General features: G+C 42.5%; 1 protein-coding gene and 1 pseudogene across 1 annotated transcript; both read left to right on the top strand.

Moving 5' to 3' along the window:
* The first annotated feature begins 1,244 nt into the window (after nt 1-1,244).
* Nucleotides 1,245-3,688, top strand: LOC136071307 (metalloendoproteinase 2-MMP-like; annotated as a pseudogene).
* Nucleotides 3,689-4,453: 765 nt separating this feature from the next.
* Nucleotides 4,454-5,631, top strand: LOC112008594 (metalloendoproteinase 2-MMP). The gene is given in 2 exon segments (XM_024040932.2): nt 4,454-5,549; nt 5,552-5,631. Coding segments are annotated over 2 exon segments (966 nt in total). The 5' UTR covers nt 4,454-4,663.
* Nucleotides 5,632-15,969: the final 10,338 nt, after the last annotated feature.

Here is a 15,969-nt window from a genome sequence, read left to right as displayed (position 1 = left end):
CTAAAAAGTTAGTGAGCACAAGGAAATACGAGACTTATCCATTAGTCTATTTGCTTGTGAAGCTAGCTTTGACCCTTTTAGTTGCTACTGCAACAGTAGAAAGAAGTTTTTCAGCAATGAAATATATAAAGAATGAACTATGCAATCGATTGGGAGATCAATGGATGAATGATTGCTTGGTTTTGTATTTTGAAAAAGATGTAGCTTGTGGTATTGATAATGAGACTATTATGCAACGATTTCAAAATATGAAAATTCATAGAAAGCAATTGTAAATTTTATGTATTTGCGTATTTTTTCATTGTTATTGTTGTCAATATATGAAAATTTCTTTTTATTAGATTGTGTAATTTATGCTTGTTGAGGAACACCCTGAAAAAATTTCCTGAAGTCGCCACTAGCCTCATGGGGCAAAAATTTTGCTTGCACTCGTTCTTCTTCCTAGTGAGGACCATCTTCATCAATGAGTGCACAGACTAGAGCATTGTTGGGCAGATTTTTCTGTGGAGATATAATTCGGCTTGAAAACTTGTTAAGCAGCCACTTATCACCACAGATGCGAACCTGCCTCCCATCTCTAAGAGCATCTGCAGCCTAAATGCTATATGGCATATGTTGAGATATTTTAGCATTTCAGCCTTCAAATGCTGCTCCAGCCGGACTTGCAAAATGTGCCAATTGTAAAAAATTTTACAATACAGCTACAGTACCATCTTATTTCTAAGATGGTACTGTAGCAACATTGTATAATTATAAATTATTATTATATTATCTCATTCTTCTCTTTCTTCCTTTTCTCTCTTTCATTCTGCTCTTTCTTCTTCATGCTCTTTGATTCTTCTCATTACCTTCACTTTACGGCAACTCTCTGATTCTTCTCATTTCCTTCTCCGCCAACTCTCTAGATCGGCATAGTGGGTTTCTAGATCGGCGAGATCGGCGGTGGTGGGTCTTCGCGTTTTTCCTTCTCCGGCAACTCTCTCTCTCTCTTTCATTTTTCCTTCTCTGCATGAGTCAACAAAATCAACTTCCTTCAAGCTTTCCAAAAGCGAATCTACTTCCTTCGAGCTTTGGCGGTGGTGGGTCTAGTTTTTGACCGTGGGTTTTTTGTTTTGTTTTGTTTTTTTTTTTTTTTTTTGTGGTGTTGTGAATGCCCCTTTGCTCAAAATGTGTGGGCTCTGTTCAGAGGCCGAACCCAAAAGTGCAGCAACGCTGTCAGTGATTTCTTCCTTTTATTTCGGCAAATGCGAAGCACGCTCAGTCAGCAGGAATTGGAGAAATGGGCAGTCACAGCATGGGCGATATGGGCCGCGAGGAACAAGTTTTATTTCCAACACTACCAAACTCACCCAAAGGTGATAGCAGACATGGCGTGTGGACTGCTTGAAGAGTATCAGAGGTTCATGGACACACAGGGACAGGACTAGGATCCTACGTTTTGGTTCAATGTGTTTGCATGCGTTATGATTGTATAATTTACTGTAGCCATTTCTACTTTGGGCTGCTCCATGGGCCCACCCTTGTATGTATTTCTTTACCATATAAATGCAATTCTATCGTCTTGGTTTCAAAAAAAAAAAAATTTGATAAAGTAATTTTTTAAGATGGTAAAATAAGATGAGATGAGATTTTCGACCGTAGATACTCTAATACACCAAATTGAACCCCTTTAAAAAATTTCCGTCACCTTATGGATACTTTGCCATGCGTAGGACCCAGAAAGTTTCACATCAATATTAATTGATTGATTATAGATTGTATAGTATAATTCACGTTGGAACTTTTACTTTGAATAGTTTCGCGGTTGTTTTGTGGTGATATATGTGACTTTATTTTTGTGTACTACGATGTACGACTGGTTCTAAACGACGCCGTTAGATATCATTTATGTAGTAGATTTCTTTCCCTGATTGTACAATATTTTTTGGAAATTTTATGTAAATTGACTAACAAAATTTGTTATTATAACTCATTTTTAACCATGAATGTTAATAGACGGAAGATGAAATTCTAATTAAATCTCTAATTTTGTATATTAAAGTAAAAAATAATTGTGAAATTTAGTCCAAAATCAATTATAGGTTATTTTTAAGATTTAAAATAGTCAAGTTTCATTTGAAGAAAATTATAAAATACTGATTTGAAGTTACAAATTTTCTTATTTTCGAAGAGTGTGTGTACTATGTGGGCATCAACAGTTGTGCACTAGACATTTCCCAAAACAAATATCTTGAACAGTGTATCTAATAAGGAACACAAACATCATCAACAAAATGAAAAATCTTTGTACGCAAAAAATTCAAAAAGTTGAACTTGATTTAACTCAACCAAACGGGAAAAGTCCAAAACATTGTGCTCTAAGTCTTCTTCTTCTTTTTTTGTGTGAATCATTGTAGTGTAGCCTGTGTTACTTCAAGAACCCTCCAAATCACCTAAATAACTTCAAATATTTTGTATCCTTAACACTATATAAACCCAAATTATGCTGCCGAATTCAACTAAAATTTATCAATTGCAACTGGGACTCGTTCCGCAACCTCTCCGGCTGCCACGCCGGCGAAAAAGTCGACGGCTTGTCCAAGCTCAAGAAGTACTTCCAGTACTTCGGTTACATCGACAACACGTCGAACTTCACCGAAGACTTCGACGAATCACTCAAGTCAGCTCTCGAGACTTACCAGAAAAACTTCAACCTTAACGTCACCGGCGAGCTCGACGATTTCACCGTACAGCAAATCGTAAGACCCAGGTGCGGCGTCGCCGACATCGTCAACGGCACCTCGACCATGAACTCGGGAAAATCGAACACCTCCACGCGCTTCCACACTGTCGCTCACTACACGCTTTTTCCCGGCGAACCTCGCTGGCCTCAAAGCAAGCGCGACCTAACCTACGCGTTCAACCCAGATAACAACCTCTCCGACGAGGTCAAGAGCGTGTTCGCACGCGCGTTCGATCGTTGGTCTACGGTGACGCCGTTGACGTTCACGATGACAACCTCGGCGTACTCAGCGGACATTAAGATTGGGTTTTACAACGGAGACCACGGCGATGGAGAACCGTTCGACGGGGTCTTAGGAACACTGGCCCACGCGTTTTCGCCGCCGAACGGTCGGTTCCATTTAGACGGCGCCGAAACCTGGGTTGTCTCAGGCGACGTCACGAAGGCCACGTCGAGCTCGGCGATCGATCTCGAGTCTGTGGCTGTGCACGAGATTGGACATTTGCTTGGGCTCGGACACTCGTCTGTGGTGGAATCGATTATGTACCCTTCGATCCGTCGAGGACTAAGAAGGTTGAGCTTGCTACCGATGACGTTGAGGGAATTCAGTACTTGTACGGAGCGAACCCGAGTTACAACGGTTCGGCCACGACGTCTGCTAGTCGAGAAACTAGTGATGGTGGTGAGGCCATGATTTCGAGCTCTATGTGGGGCCTTAGATCGTTTTTGGCCGTTGGATTTGGATTTTTAGTTTTTTTTTTTAGTTTTTAGGAATATACCATTTTATTTTATTTTTTTTTTTTAATTTATTTATGTGGTGATGGCTTGATTCGCCCATTGATTTGTTTTTTGTTTTATTTGTCTGGCTATACGGATGTGATACATTAGTACGGTGATTTGTATATATGATTGTTGGCATACACATTTTTTTTATGGTATTCTTATATAGTGTTTGTTTCATTTTCATCTTTTATCTNCGCACCATCTAACCTTGGCCTTGGTCAGCCGAGGAAGCATTCCCCTTCGGACAACTTTTTGGACCCTCATGACCATACCTCACCTCTTCATTCATTAACATAGGCCCCTCTGACAGTGTTTTCCCGTCCTCGGATTGGCCCTCGGCCCAATATACATATAGACACGTACTTCTAGGCCTACCACCCCTACAATAGTTTTTTCAAAATGAAACTCAACTATTTTACATCTCAAAAATCATCTATAATTGATTTTGTACTAAATTTCACAATAATTTTTATTTTAATATACAAAATTAAATATTTAATTACAATACCATCTTTTGTTAATTAAAATTTATGATTAAAAATGCTCTTTATAAATATGACAAACTGAAGTTAGGTTTAAAATAACCATCCAACTTGAATCCACTGCACCCTACATATAAGTTATAATAACAAAATATGTTATTTAATTTACACAAAAATTTTCAAAATACATGTTACTATCAAGGAAAAAATTTACTACATAAATGATATATATATATATATATATATATTAGAAAGGAACATAAATGATACCTAACGATGTCGTTTAGAACCAGACGTACGTCTTAGTACACAAAAATAAAGTCAAATATAATATAAAAACAAAGTCACATATGGTACCCGTTTGGACTGGGCTGAAACACCACGGAACTACCACAAAGCCGTTCATACTTCAAACTTCAAAGTAAAAGTTTCAACACGAAATATTATACTATACAATAAATTAAATACATTGACCATGACCTCTCTGAAATTTGTGGTTCATGAACTTTTCAACGCCCACGCAACCAAGCCGCCCCCAACAAAAACAACAACAACAACAAGAATCATATCTCTATCTTATAAATTCTCAAAAAAAAAAAAAAAACTCTCTATCTTATAAAAACCCCAAATTCTACTTTTTTTTTTTTTTTCTGTAAATAACAAGTAAATAAAAACCATGAGATTGATCTACTTAGCATTGTTGGTGCTTTCTCTTTCGCTTTTGTATACTCCAATTCCAATTTCAGCTCACTTCTTTCCCAATGTTACTTCAATTCCGCCATGGCTGAACTCGACTCAATGCAACTGGGACTCGTTCCGCAACCTCTCCGGCTGCCACGCCGGCGAAAAAGTCGACGGCTTGTCCAAGCTCAAGAAGTACTTCCAGTACTTCGGTTACATCGACAACACGTCGAACTTCACCGAAGACTTCGACGAATCACTCAAGTCAGCTCTCGAGACTTACCAGAAAAACTTCAACCTTAACGTCACCGGCGAGCTCGACGATTTCACCGTACAGCAAATCGTAAGACCCAGGTGCGGCGTCGCCGACATCGTCAACGGCACCTCGACCATGAACTCGGGAAAATCGAACACCTCCACGCGCTTCCACACTGTCGCTCACTACACGCTTTTTCCCGGCGAACCTCGCTGGCCTCAAAGCAAGCGCGACCTAACCTACGCGTTCAACCCAGATAACAACCTCTCCGACGAGGTCAAGAGCGTGTTCGCACGCGCGTTCGATCGTTGGTCTACGGTGACGCCGTTGACGTTCACGATGACAACCTCGGCGTACTCAGCGGACATTAAGATTGGGTTTTACAACGGAGACCACGGCGATGGAGAACCGTTCGACGGGGTCTTAGGAACACTGGCCCACGCGTTTTCGCCGCCGAACGGTCGGTTCCATTTAGACGGCGCCGAAACCTGGGTTGTCTCAGGCGACGTCACGAAGGCCACGTCGAGCTCGGCGATCGATCTCGAGTCTGTGGCTGTGCACGAGATTGGACATTTGCTTGGGCTCGGACACTCGTCTGTGGTGGAATCGATTATGTACCCTTCGATCCGTCGAGGACTAAGAAGGTTGAGCTTGTGACCAAGGCCAAGGTTAGATGGTGCGGTTTGACTTCAAGAATAACGTTCTAGACAACTCCATTGATAAGAACAAGTATTAGGAAGGAATAAGATAGAGGAAAGCTTTGAAATATCTAAGAGAAAGTTGCTACCACCGTATTAAATGCTCTAAAGCTAACTCTCTGGCCGCATTAATGGGGAAGTGATACCTGAACAGTAGTTTTCAGTCTCACAGCTATTCTCAGAGACTTCAAGAAGGTGCTGATGGGACAAGAATCAAAACTATCAATCTAATCTACATGTGGAGGGCAGAGATGGAGGGAGGAAGATTGTATAAAATAATAGGAAGGCTCTGAGAGAAAGTGATTGAGAAATTAAGAGAAAAACACTGTAACAATCAAGAGTTGAACTTGTAATCAAACTTGAGAAGAAATATATAAGAACTGATCTCCCCGGATTGTGCCGAGGACGATTTTCTTTAGATTAAACCAGTCTATCTTCATTTTCTTGTCATTTGGATCCACTTTGCTTGTTGTCTAACTCATTAAAGCCTAGATTTCTAACTCACTCTTTAGAAATTCATTGTATTGGGCTTTTTGGGCCTAAACTCATCCATCCCTTGGGCTAGGAGCTCAAATTGCATCCGTACAACTATAAAATGCTTCGAGAATACAATAAATACATACTTTCTTATCTCATATGAATAATGAGTTTCATCATGAGTTTAATTAATTGGACTTACTATTATGTGAGATGAACGAGTACACATATATAAGGGGATAGATCTTAATTGGAAAGGACATCAAAAATAATATGATACTTTTTTCTTATTGCTTCTCTCTGACTTCCCTTCTCCGTATTCTTCTCTAGGAGGCCTAGTTCCCTCGAAAAACTACCCACATTGTCTCTCAATTCCTGATAAAATTACATGATTCAATCATATTAGCTCTTATGAATGGAAAACTCATGTGACTATGAAGACCTACAAACTAAGTATAGCCACTACCAACTGGTCTCATAATGGTCATGATTTTTTTTTTTTTTTTTTTGGGAATATAAAAGCTAATGGAAGTTGGTTATAAGTGTCAATTTGATAGATAAGAAAATATAAGGAAGTTACAAGGAAGAATTGAAACCCCTAAAAGATGTTATTGCAATTGGCCAAACCACAAGAATTATTTTTACATTTAGACCATTCTATAATTACCCTTCATTTTGATATACCATTTTTTTTAAGAAACTTATACCATATTTGATTGCACTAAAATGTATTCACATACAATTATATAACATATTTAATTGGACTAAAATATACCATACTTTGTGTCTTTTGCTCTGTTTATATTTTGTTGATATTATATAGTTTCTATTTTTTTTCATAAAGATTTTATTATAATACTTGTGGGGGGCCGAGGACTGAGGAAGGGATTGCTGAGTTGTTAGTCTTGTTATTGAGACATCATGTGCCCAAGGAGGGAATTCACCCAAGGAGAGGAGGAGAAGAGACAAAAGTCTCTTGGGAGCTACAAGTGAGATGGATAGGCAGAGGAGAGAGATTCATGGAAAGTAGGGGAAGTTTCCAGCGAGAGGTAGCATGTTACCCTCCGCATTAAATTGTGGACAACAGCTTTATCAGCTGCATTGATGAGGAAGTGACCTGAACAATGTAATACATAGCTAAGAGGCTCATTCTACCACCTTTAGCAAATGTTTAAGGGGACAAGTGTCATGATGATAATTTAGTTAGGTAAAGATAGGGGGTCAGGTCAAGATGTAAAAAGGAAGGGAGTGTATAAGGGAGAAGAAATTTCCAGAAAAAGGGGGATCGAAACACAATTCTCAGGGGGGGAAGAGTTAGAATAAGAACATTAATGGCATGTTTGGATGTTTAAAAAAGGAGGGGGAGTAGAGTAGAGGGAGGGAGAGTAATGCAATTACCTTATTTGGAAGTTTTTTAAAGAATGAGGGGGAGGTGAGTACATAAACTATTGACCAAGTAAATTACCTAATTTACCCTTATTATATTAACAAAATTACACAAGGGGAAGGGCTAATTACTCCATTCCCCCTTACTAATTTTAAAAACATCCAAATAAGGTGGAGGTGAATCATTCTCCTCTACTCTCCTCCCCACTACTCCCCTTCCCTCTACTCCCCTCTACTCTCCTCTCTCTCTAAACTTCCAAACAAGCCATAAGGGAAGAACACGAACAGTGTTTCAATTTGAGTATTATTTGCCTCCTCAGGCAAGTTTGTAATAAGTATATTTCATATATTACTTCATATCCTTTAGTTTTTCTTCCATGTTTTCGTCCTCGGGTCGAGCCTTCACTTTTTGTTTGATCCACTCTCTCACAAATACATTGATTTGGGCGTGGCTGTACTGTGCAAACCTCACTATTCTAAGTGGGCTTGGGCTGTTTGATTTCTATGTCTTTACAACACTGAATTTTGAGAGAAATTATTAGAATAACATTTGATTTTATATAGAAGAACGGAAATAATAATTGAACATGATAAGTGTAGAGAAATTATGTAAAACTTTATTATTCCTCCACACAATTTGTTGTGCAAATCCCGTATACTACGTACAATAGTTGAATACGCTGAAACGAGTGATATAATATTTGACTTATTTTGGTAATTAGCAATTCAGCATGTGTGTGAAAGAGACCGCGGAACGATCAAAGTTTGAGGCTGAAGATTCACCAAAGAAATAGCGATAACCAAAGGTTTGGATTGGAAAGCCGCTGAACTAACTTTGGCTTTGTGACACTTCCATTGACATACACGTGGAACGAAGTTATAGGTTGAGAAACTGGTCATTTCCTATTTTCCATTGAGCCTATCAAACGGAAGTTTCAAGGTAATGATTAATGAGAGACGCAATTGTGACATACCCAAGACCATTTAATTGCTTCAAAATGGGTCAAACCTCTATTTTTCTTGTTAAATTTGGCAAGGTCATGATTCTCTCAAAATATATATATATATATATATAAAATAAATAATGGCAAGGTCGTGTTAGATTCCATGTTCGATCTTTACACCATGGAATCTAACACGACCTTGCCCAGACGGGAAATCAGGAAGATGAGGGGGATAGCAACAGAAGATGAGGGGGATAGCAACAGAAGAAGTGACCATCGAAGGCCAAACACTCCCGTCGAGCAAAATTCAGATATTCTTCGGGAGATGAGGAGGGAGATGGACGAACTAAGGAATGCCATTAAAGAAAAAACAGAGCGGAGCGTGGATCGGATGGTCCGGGCGACGGATTCACCATTCACAACAGCGGTCCTCGACTGCCCAGTGCCGTCAAAATTTCGGTTACCTCAGCTCGAGCCTTTCGATGGGCTGAAGGACCCTCAAGATCACCTACACACCTTCAAGACGACCCTGGAACTTCAACAACCCCCAGATGAAATATTGTGTCGTTCCTTCCCAACTACACTCAGGAGAGCTGCCTGAGAATAGTTCACAAAATTGCCAACATCGTCCATCGATACGTTCGAGCAGTTGAGCAACGCCTTCCTGCGTCACTTTATTGGAGGACAACGACTAAAGAGGACCGCTGACCACTTGCTTACCATCAGGCAGGGAGAAAAGGAAACCCTGAGGTCGTATGTAAAACGTTTCACGAGGGAAACACTGGAGGTAGACGAAGCCGACGATATGGTGCAGCTGACGACCTTTAAGGCAAGTCTAAGGTCTAGGGATCTCGTCAGCTCACTCGCGAAGAACCCCCCAAAGACGATGGCTGAAATGCTCCTCAAGGTGCAAAAGTACATGAACGCTGAAGACGCATTGGCTGCTATCAAGGACGAGGAAAGAGAAAGAGGAAGAAAAGATGGAAGCACTGGAAGTAGTGGAGTTGATCGAGGGGGAAATGACGAAAACAACCAGAATAGGGACGATCTTAAGTCCTGAGATGAGAACGAGGCTCATTCAATTTCTCAAGGAGAACTTGGACGTCTTTGCTTGGAGCCATGACAACATGCCAGACATATCTCCAGAAGTTATTCAACACAGGTTGAATGTGGACCCCGAGAGGAAACCCATCAAGCAGAGACGAAGAACTTTTGCACCCGAAAGAGACCAGGCAATTGCTGACGAGGTGAGTAAACTCTTGACTGCAGGCTTTATCAGGGAGGTGTACTATCCAGACTGGCTGGCAAACGTCGTCTTAGTAAAGAAAGCAAATGGAAAATGGAGAATGTGCGTGGACTTCACGGACCTAAACAAGGCCTGCCCGAAGGACAGTTTCCCTCTTCCCAGAATAAACCAGCTAGTAGATTCTACGGCCGGGCACAAGTTGTTAACATTCATGGATGCATTCTCAGGGTACAACCAAATAAAAATGGCTGACGAGGATCAGGATAAAACCGCCTTCATCACCAGCCAGGGGCTCTACTGCTATAAGGTAATGCCCTTTGGACTGAAGAACGCAGGAGCGACGTATCAGAGGTTGGTGAATAAAATGTTTGTCAAGCAGATAGGCAGGAATATGGAAGTGTACGTCGACGATATGCTCGTCAAGAGCAAGGAAGAACTCGCTCATCTGGACGACCTCAAAGAGACATTCGATACCCTCAAGCAATACCAAATGAAGTTAAACCCTAGTAAGTGTGTTTTTGGGGTCGCCTCCGAAAAATTCCTCGGATTCATGGTGTCTCAGAGATGAATAGAAGCAAATCCTGAGAAGGTGCAAGCTATACTCAATATGGCATCACCCAAGACCGTCAAGGAAGTCCAGAAGCTCACAGGCCGGATTGCAGCTCTTAACAGATTCGTGTCTAGAGCAACGGACAAATGCTTACCATTCTTTAAGACCCTGAAGCAAGCCTTTGAATGGACCGACGAATGTGAAGCGGCCTTCCAAGAGCTCAAGCGTTACCTTAGCAATCAACCACTCCTAAGCCCGTCCAAAGAGGGTGAAAACTTGTACTTATACCTGGCAGTTTCATCTACAGCCGTCAGTGCAGCCTTAATACGAGAAAAAGATAGGAAACAGCTCCCAGTCTACTACGTCAGCCAAGCTTTTCAAGGAGCTGAATTCAGGTATCCAAAGATCGAGAAAATCACCTTTGCGTTGATAGTAGCCTCACGCAAGCTCAGACAATACTTCTAGGCAAACCCAATCTTAGTGATGACGGACCAACCCATCAAGAAGTCTATGAATAAACCCGAGGCAGTCGGGAGGATGGTCCAGTGGGCGATTGAACTCAGCCAATTTGACGTGGAGTACCACCCCAAGACGGCCATCAAAGCACAAGCTCTGGCTGACTTCATCGCCGAGTTTACCCACCTAGACGAGCCGAGCCTTGCCAACATGGACGAGACATGGGTGATGCAGACCGATGGCTCATCTGCCCAAAAAAGAGGATGAGTAGGGGTCGTCATAACCACCCGAGACGGAGAAACATTGAAATATGGAGTCCAGCTGAAATTTCCAGCCACCAACAACAAAGCTGAGTACGAAGGAATTCTGACAGGTTTAAGGCTCGGAAGAGAGCTTGGGGCCAGGAACCTGCTAGTCCAGAACAACTCAAAGCTTATAATTGGGCAGATCAGAGGAGAGTGTGAAGCAAAAGAAGAAAGAATGCAGAAATACCTCAAGTTGATGAAACGCTTGACTCAAGAATTCGAAAAAGTGGAGTTCATCCAGATTCCGAGAAGCCAGAATATGGCTGCGGACGAAGTTTCAAAGATAGCCTCGTCGGAAGAGACAAAATCAAGGACGGACTTGATGATGGAGATACAGAGAAACCCCAGCATAGAAGAAGTTTCAACATTCGCAGTCGAGGGCACAAATAGCTGGATGACGCCCATCATGTCTTTCCTCCAGGATGGCCATCTGCCCCAAAACACAGATGAAGCTAGGAAGATCAAGAAGAGATCTGCCAGATTCACGATTCTCAATGATACCTTGTACAAAAGAGGCTTCTCCATGCCCTACTTGAGGTGTGTTGACGAAGGAGAGGCCGAATACGTCCTGAGAGAGGTCCATGAAGGGATCTGCGGAGATCATGCAGGCCCAAAATTCCTGGTAAGAAAAATTATGCGAGCAGGTTACTTTTGGCCGACCATGCAAGATGACTCAGCATGGTTCGTCAAGAAATGCGATAAATGTCAAAGGTTCGGGAACGTTCAACGGCTCCCATCAGAAAAGCTGACGACGATAACATCTCCATGGTCGTTCATGCAATGGGGAATTGACATCGTTGGCCCACTACCCCAAGGCAAAGGTCAGGTAAAATTCTTACTAGTTGCTATTAACTATTTCACTAAATGGGTTGAAGCAGAGGCACTGGCAACCATCACCGAGGCCAGAATCCAGGGGTTCGTATGGAGGAATATAGTTTGCAGGTTCAGGATTCCACGGACGATCATATCGGACAACGGACGACAGTTCGACTGCCAAGGTTTCAGAGACTTCTGCTCAGGCCTAGGCATCAAGAACCAATTTTCATCACCAGGCCACCCACAAGCGAATGGACAGACGGAAGTGACGAACCGCACGTTACTCAAAATTATAAAGACCAAGCTGGACGATGCGAAGGGTGCCTGGCCAGAAGAACTGCCCAACGTCTTGTGGGCCTACAGAACCACGGCTAGAACCCCAACGGGAGAAACCCCCTTCAGGCTCACCTACGGTACCGAAGCAGTGATCCCTGTCGAAGTGGGAATAACCAGCACTAGGAGAGAAGCGTTCAATGAAGGAGAAAATGACGACCTACTGCGAGTCGACCTAGACTGCCTTGACGAAGTACGAGACAAAGCATTTAGCAAGATGACGAAATACCAGAGAAAAATGACAGACTACTACAACAGAAGGGTGAAGCTCAGGAGACTCAACATAGGGGACCTCGTCCTACCAAAGTAACACAGGCAACCAAAGACCCAACTCAAGGAAAGCTCGGCCCCACGTGGGAGGGGCCATACAAAGTCATTCACTACTCCAGACAAGGTAGCTACCACCTGGAGACCCTAGACGGACAAAAACTCCCAAGACCGTGGAACATTGAACACTTGAAGAAATACCATCATTAGATGTAATGGAAAGATGTATTCATCATTTGCGATCAATAAATAAATTATTCAGCCTATATTTGTGTATAGATATGCCTGAAGCAACTAACGAAAGCCAAAAAGGTCTAAGTAACAAGATTCCGCCTAGACGGATGTAAGTTACTGACGAAGATAACTTGGTGATTAAAAAGCCAAAAGCGGCTAAGTAACAAGATTCCGCCTAGATGGATGTAAGTTACTGACGAAGATAACTTGGTGATTAAAAAGCCAAAAAGTGGCTAAGTAACAAGATTCCGCCTAGACAGATGTAAGTTACTGACGAAGATAACTTGGTGATTAGAAAGCCAAAAAGCGGTTAAGTAACAAGATTCCGCCCAGACGGATGTAAGTTACTAACGAATAACACGTAGTGATTAAAAAGCCAAAAAACGGCTAAGTGACAAGATTCCGCCTAGACTGATGTAAGTTACTAACGAATATCACTTAGTGATTAAAGAGCCAAAAAGCGGCTAAGCAACAAAACTTCCGCTTAAACGAAAATAATTTACCGACGAAGATCACTAAAAAGCCAAAAATGGCTAAGTGATAAAATCTCGCCTAGACGGATACAAGCTACTAACATGCATCAAACAAAAAAGAAGAAGGACATGCAATCACAAGTACAAGTAAGTGCCAAAGAAATAAAATTAAAAGCCAGAAGCTAGCAGGCCAATAACCATTGTTTCTACAACTAAAAGCCCATAAACGCTAGGCTAAAAATGTTGTCCTCAAAATAAATAAGATTGCTTAGCAAATAGATTTACAAAAAAGAAAAAGAAAAAGCCCAAAACATGACGGGCACCACAAAAAGAAATTTTTTCTGCTAAGTATCAAATTCGTCCAGCCGAGTCGTCGGCAGGGGCATCCTCGGCAGGAGCGGCATCATCAGGAGCGTCAGCTGGAGCCTCAGTCTCGGTGGCAGACGATTGAACAGCCTTGTCAGCCACCATTTCTTGATCCACCTCTTCCAGATCAAGCGCCTCCATGTTTACTCCTGAAGGGTGTTTGACGAGGTATCTCCTCAGAAGCTCGAAGCCCTTGAAGTACCAACTGAAGAGCACAGTGTTGTACTCGTCAGTGGTCTGGAAAGCCGCTACTGATCTCGCTGCAATGGTCTTGAGGCTCTCTTTGGTGGCTACAATTTGCTTGTCTTTCTCGATGTTCAGCTGACGCTCCACCCTAAGATAGTCTGTAAGTTTCTTTGTTTGCTCTCTCAGGGTATTCGCCGTGCCCATGGACTCGATGAGCTCCTTCTTCAAACCCGAATTTTCCGCCTCCAACGCCTCCACCCTAGAAGTCAAGGATGCCACCTTTGCCTCTTGAGTAAGATACTCAGAAGCAATGTGTAGGCTCTCTCCTAGAACCTGAAAAGAAGTACCAATTCTTCAGTAAAAAAAAAAAAAGAAAAAAAAAGAGAGGGTTGCTCACGAAAGAAGTCAAAAGCACTTCACCTGAACCAGCTTATGAACGTGGCCAGCAGCGACTGTATTCAAGGAGACCCCAGAGAAAGCCTTCAAGTCATCAGCCGTCACAATGCTGTGGGCCCGTTCAACTGCCAGCTTCTCATCACCCCAGATGGTTGAGCGACTAACGTCCTCTTTCTCTTTCTCTTTCCCCGTCAGGCGTGGCCTCTTGGAGACTGGTGTGGGAAGCTCCTCCACTGAAGTAGACGGAGAAGCTGTCCTCGTCATCTCGGTGCCAGAGACGAGGGGAGTGACTGAAGCTGGCGGAGTGGCAGAGAGACCCCTCCCTATGACACGCACGGTCTTTTTTCCTATGTTGGACAAGGGCTCGTCTTTCTTGGCCCTCATCTTCGCATACATATCTTTGTTGAATTTCGACGTCATCTCTGTCAAAGGAAAAACATTAGCCCCGAAGAAAAGTACAAGAAAAGAAAAGGTCAGTACTGACGAAGCTAGAACTTACTCTTTTTTCCTTCTATGTCAATATTTTTTAAAACAAAGGCAGAGGGCTCAGGCCCGAGACAGTAGAATGCAAGAGTTCTGGGATCGACGAGATCGTCCCAGCTCTCGATCGTCTGCGCGTACTTGATGGCCTTCTGCACACGTTCTCTATACCTGCTCTTAAACTTTTGTCGTCTCTTGACTAATAATAATAATAATAAAAAAAAAAAAAAAAAAAGGGAGGGTGTTAGGGGTCGTAATTGTAAGCACGACAGAATTCAAGAAACGAAGAAGAAATATTGACGCACCTAAAGTCGGGGTTTCCCACCGACGACGTAACACCGGGAGATCACCCCAAACCTCGCCTGAGAGCGTCTCAAAATCGTCCCCAGACACATAGAAGAATCTGGACTTCTAATACTTGAATGATGAAGGTAATTTTTTGACAATCCTAGTCCCTCTCTCCCAAGGCACTAGTTCATAATACCCATGCTCCTTTGACGCTTTCAAACGGTACAAATACACCAGTTCGTCAACCCTAATCATATCCCCGTCATTAGCTGCCAGCCATATCCCCATACAGCTGATTAAAATTCTCCACGAGTTGGGCATAAGTTGCCTTGGAGCGATATCAAAGTGATCTAACAACTCCATCAGGAAAGGATGGACGGGAAACCTCAGCCCACAAATGAAGGCAGCCTCGTAAAAGCATACCTCACCTGGGAAGAAGTGACACGCCCGGTCTTCCACACTGGGCAGACGAACCCTAACTCGATCAGGAAACTGGAATCTATCTCTAAACCTCGCCAACGTGTCAGCATCTAGCCCACACTCCTCTCCCAGGGCATAAAAAGCCCTAACCTCTCGAGAGCCAGAGACGACGGTATCTCCCTCCGCTGGGCCGCCGCTGGACGACAACCCAGTTTCAAGCTCGCTCGATCTAACTTCAGACATACCTACTCGCACTCCAACCTCGTTCACAAACCAATCTAAAGACTGACGAAGCAAAGGCAACAGATCGGCCAAAGCAACACTCAGACAGTTGCCCTCAAAAACAAAATCCTCAATATTAGAGGAAACCCCCAAAAACCCTCCTAAGCGAGCAAAAAGGAATGAAATTGAGGGGCAAGCTACCCTAACCTCAGAGCTACTAAGCATGAAAACCAAAAGACACAACAGCAAACTAAACCCCCATGGAATTTAGAACAAAGAAGAAAAAAAAAAAAAAAAATCAGATGCGATGCCATGGCATGGCGAGGAAGAGTGACACAGGAGAATGGGCGTACCTTAAGGAAGCGATTAGAAGAGGGAGCACCACTACACCGGTTGCTAGTTCGCAGAGAGGTTGCAGAGAGAAGTCGCCGGAGAGGATGATCAAAGCAAATGATTGAAGTATTTTTGAAAAATGTGAACAAGAAGAGGTTTTAAACTAAGT

This window comes from Quercus suber, unplaced genomic scaffold, assembly GCF_002906115.3.
Source record: "Quercus suber isolate HL8 unplaced genomic scaffold, Cork oak 2.0 scaffold_301, whole genome shotgun sequence".
In the NCBI taxonomy this organism is placed as follows: domain Eukaryota; kingdom Viridiplantae; phylum Streptophyta; class Magnoliopsida; order Fagales; family Fagaceae; genus Quercus; species Quercus suber.
The sequence above is the reverse complement of the archived record's forward strand: the minus strand, read 5'-3'. Positions and strand labels throughout refer to the sequence as shown.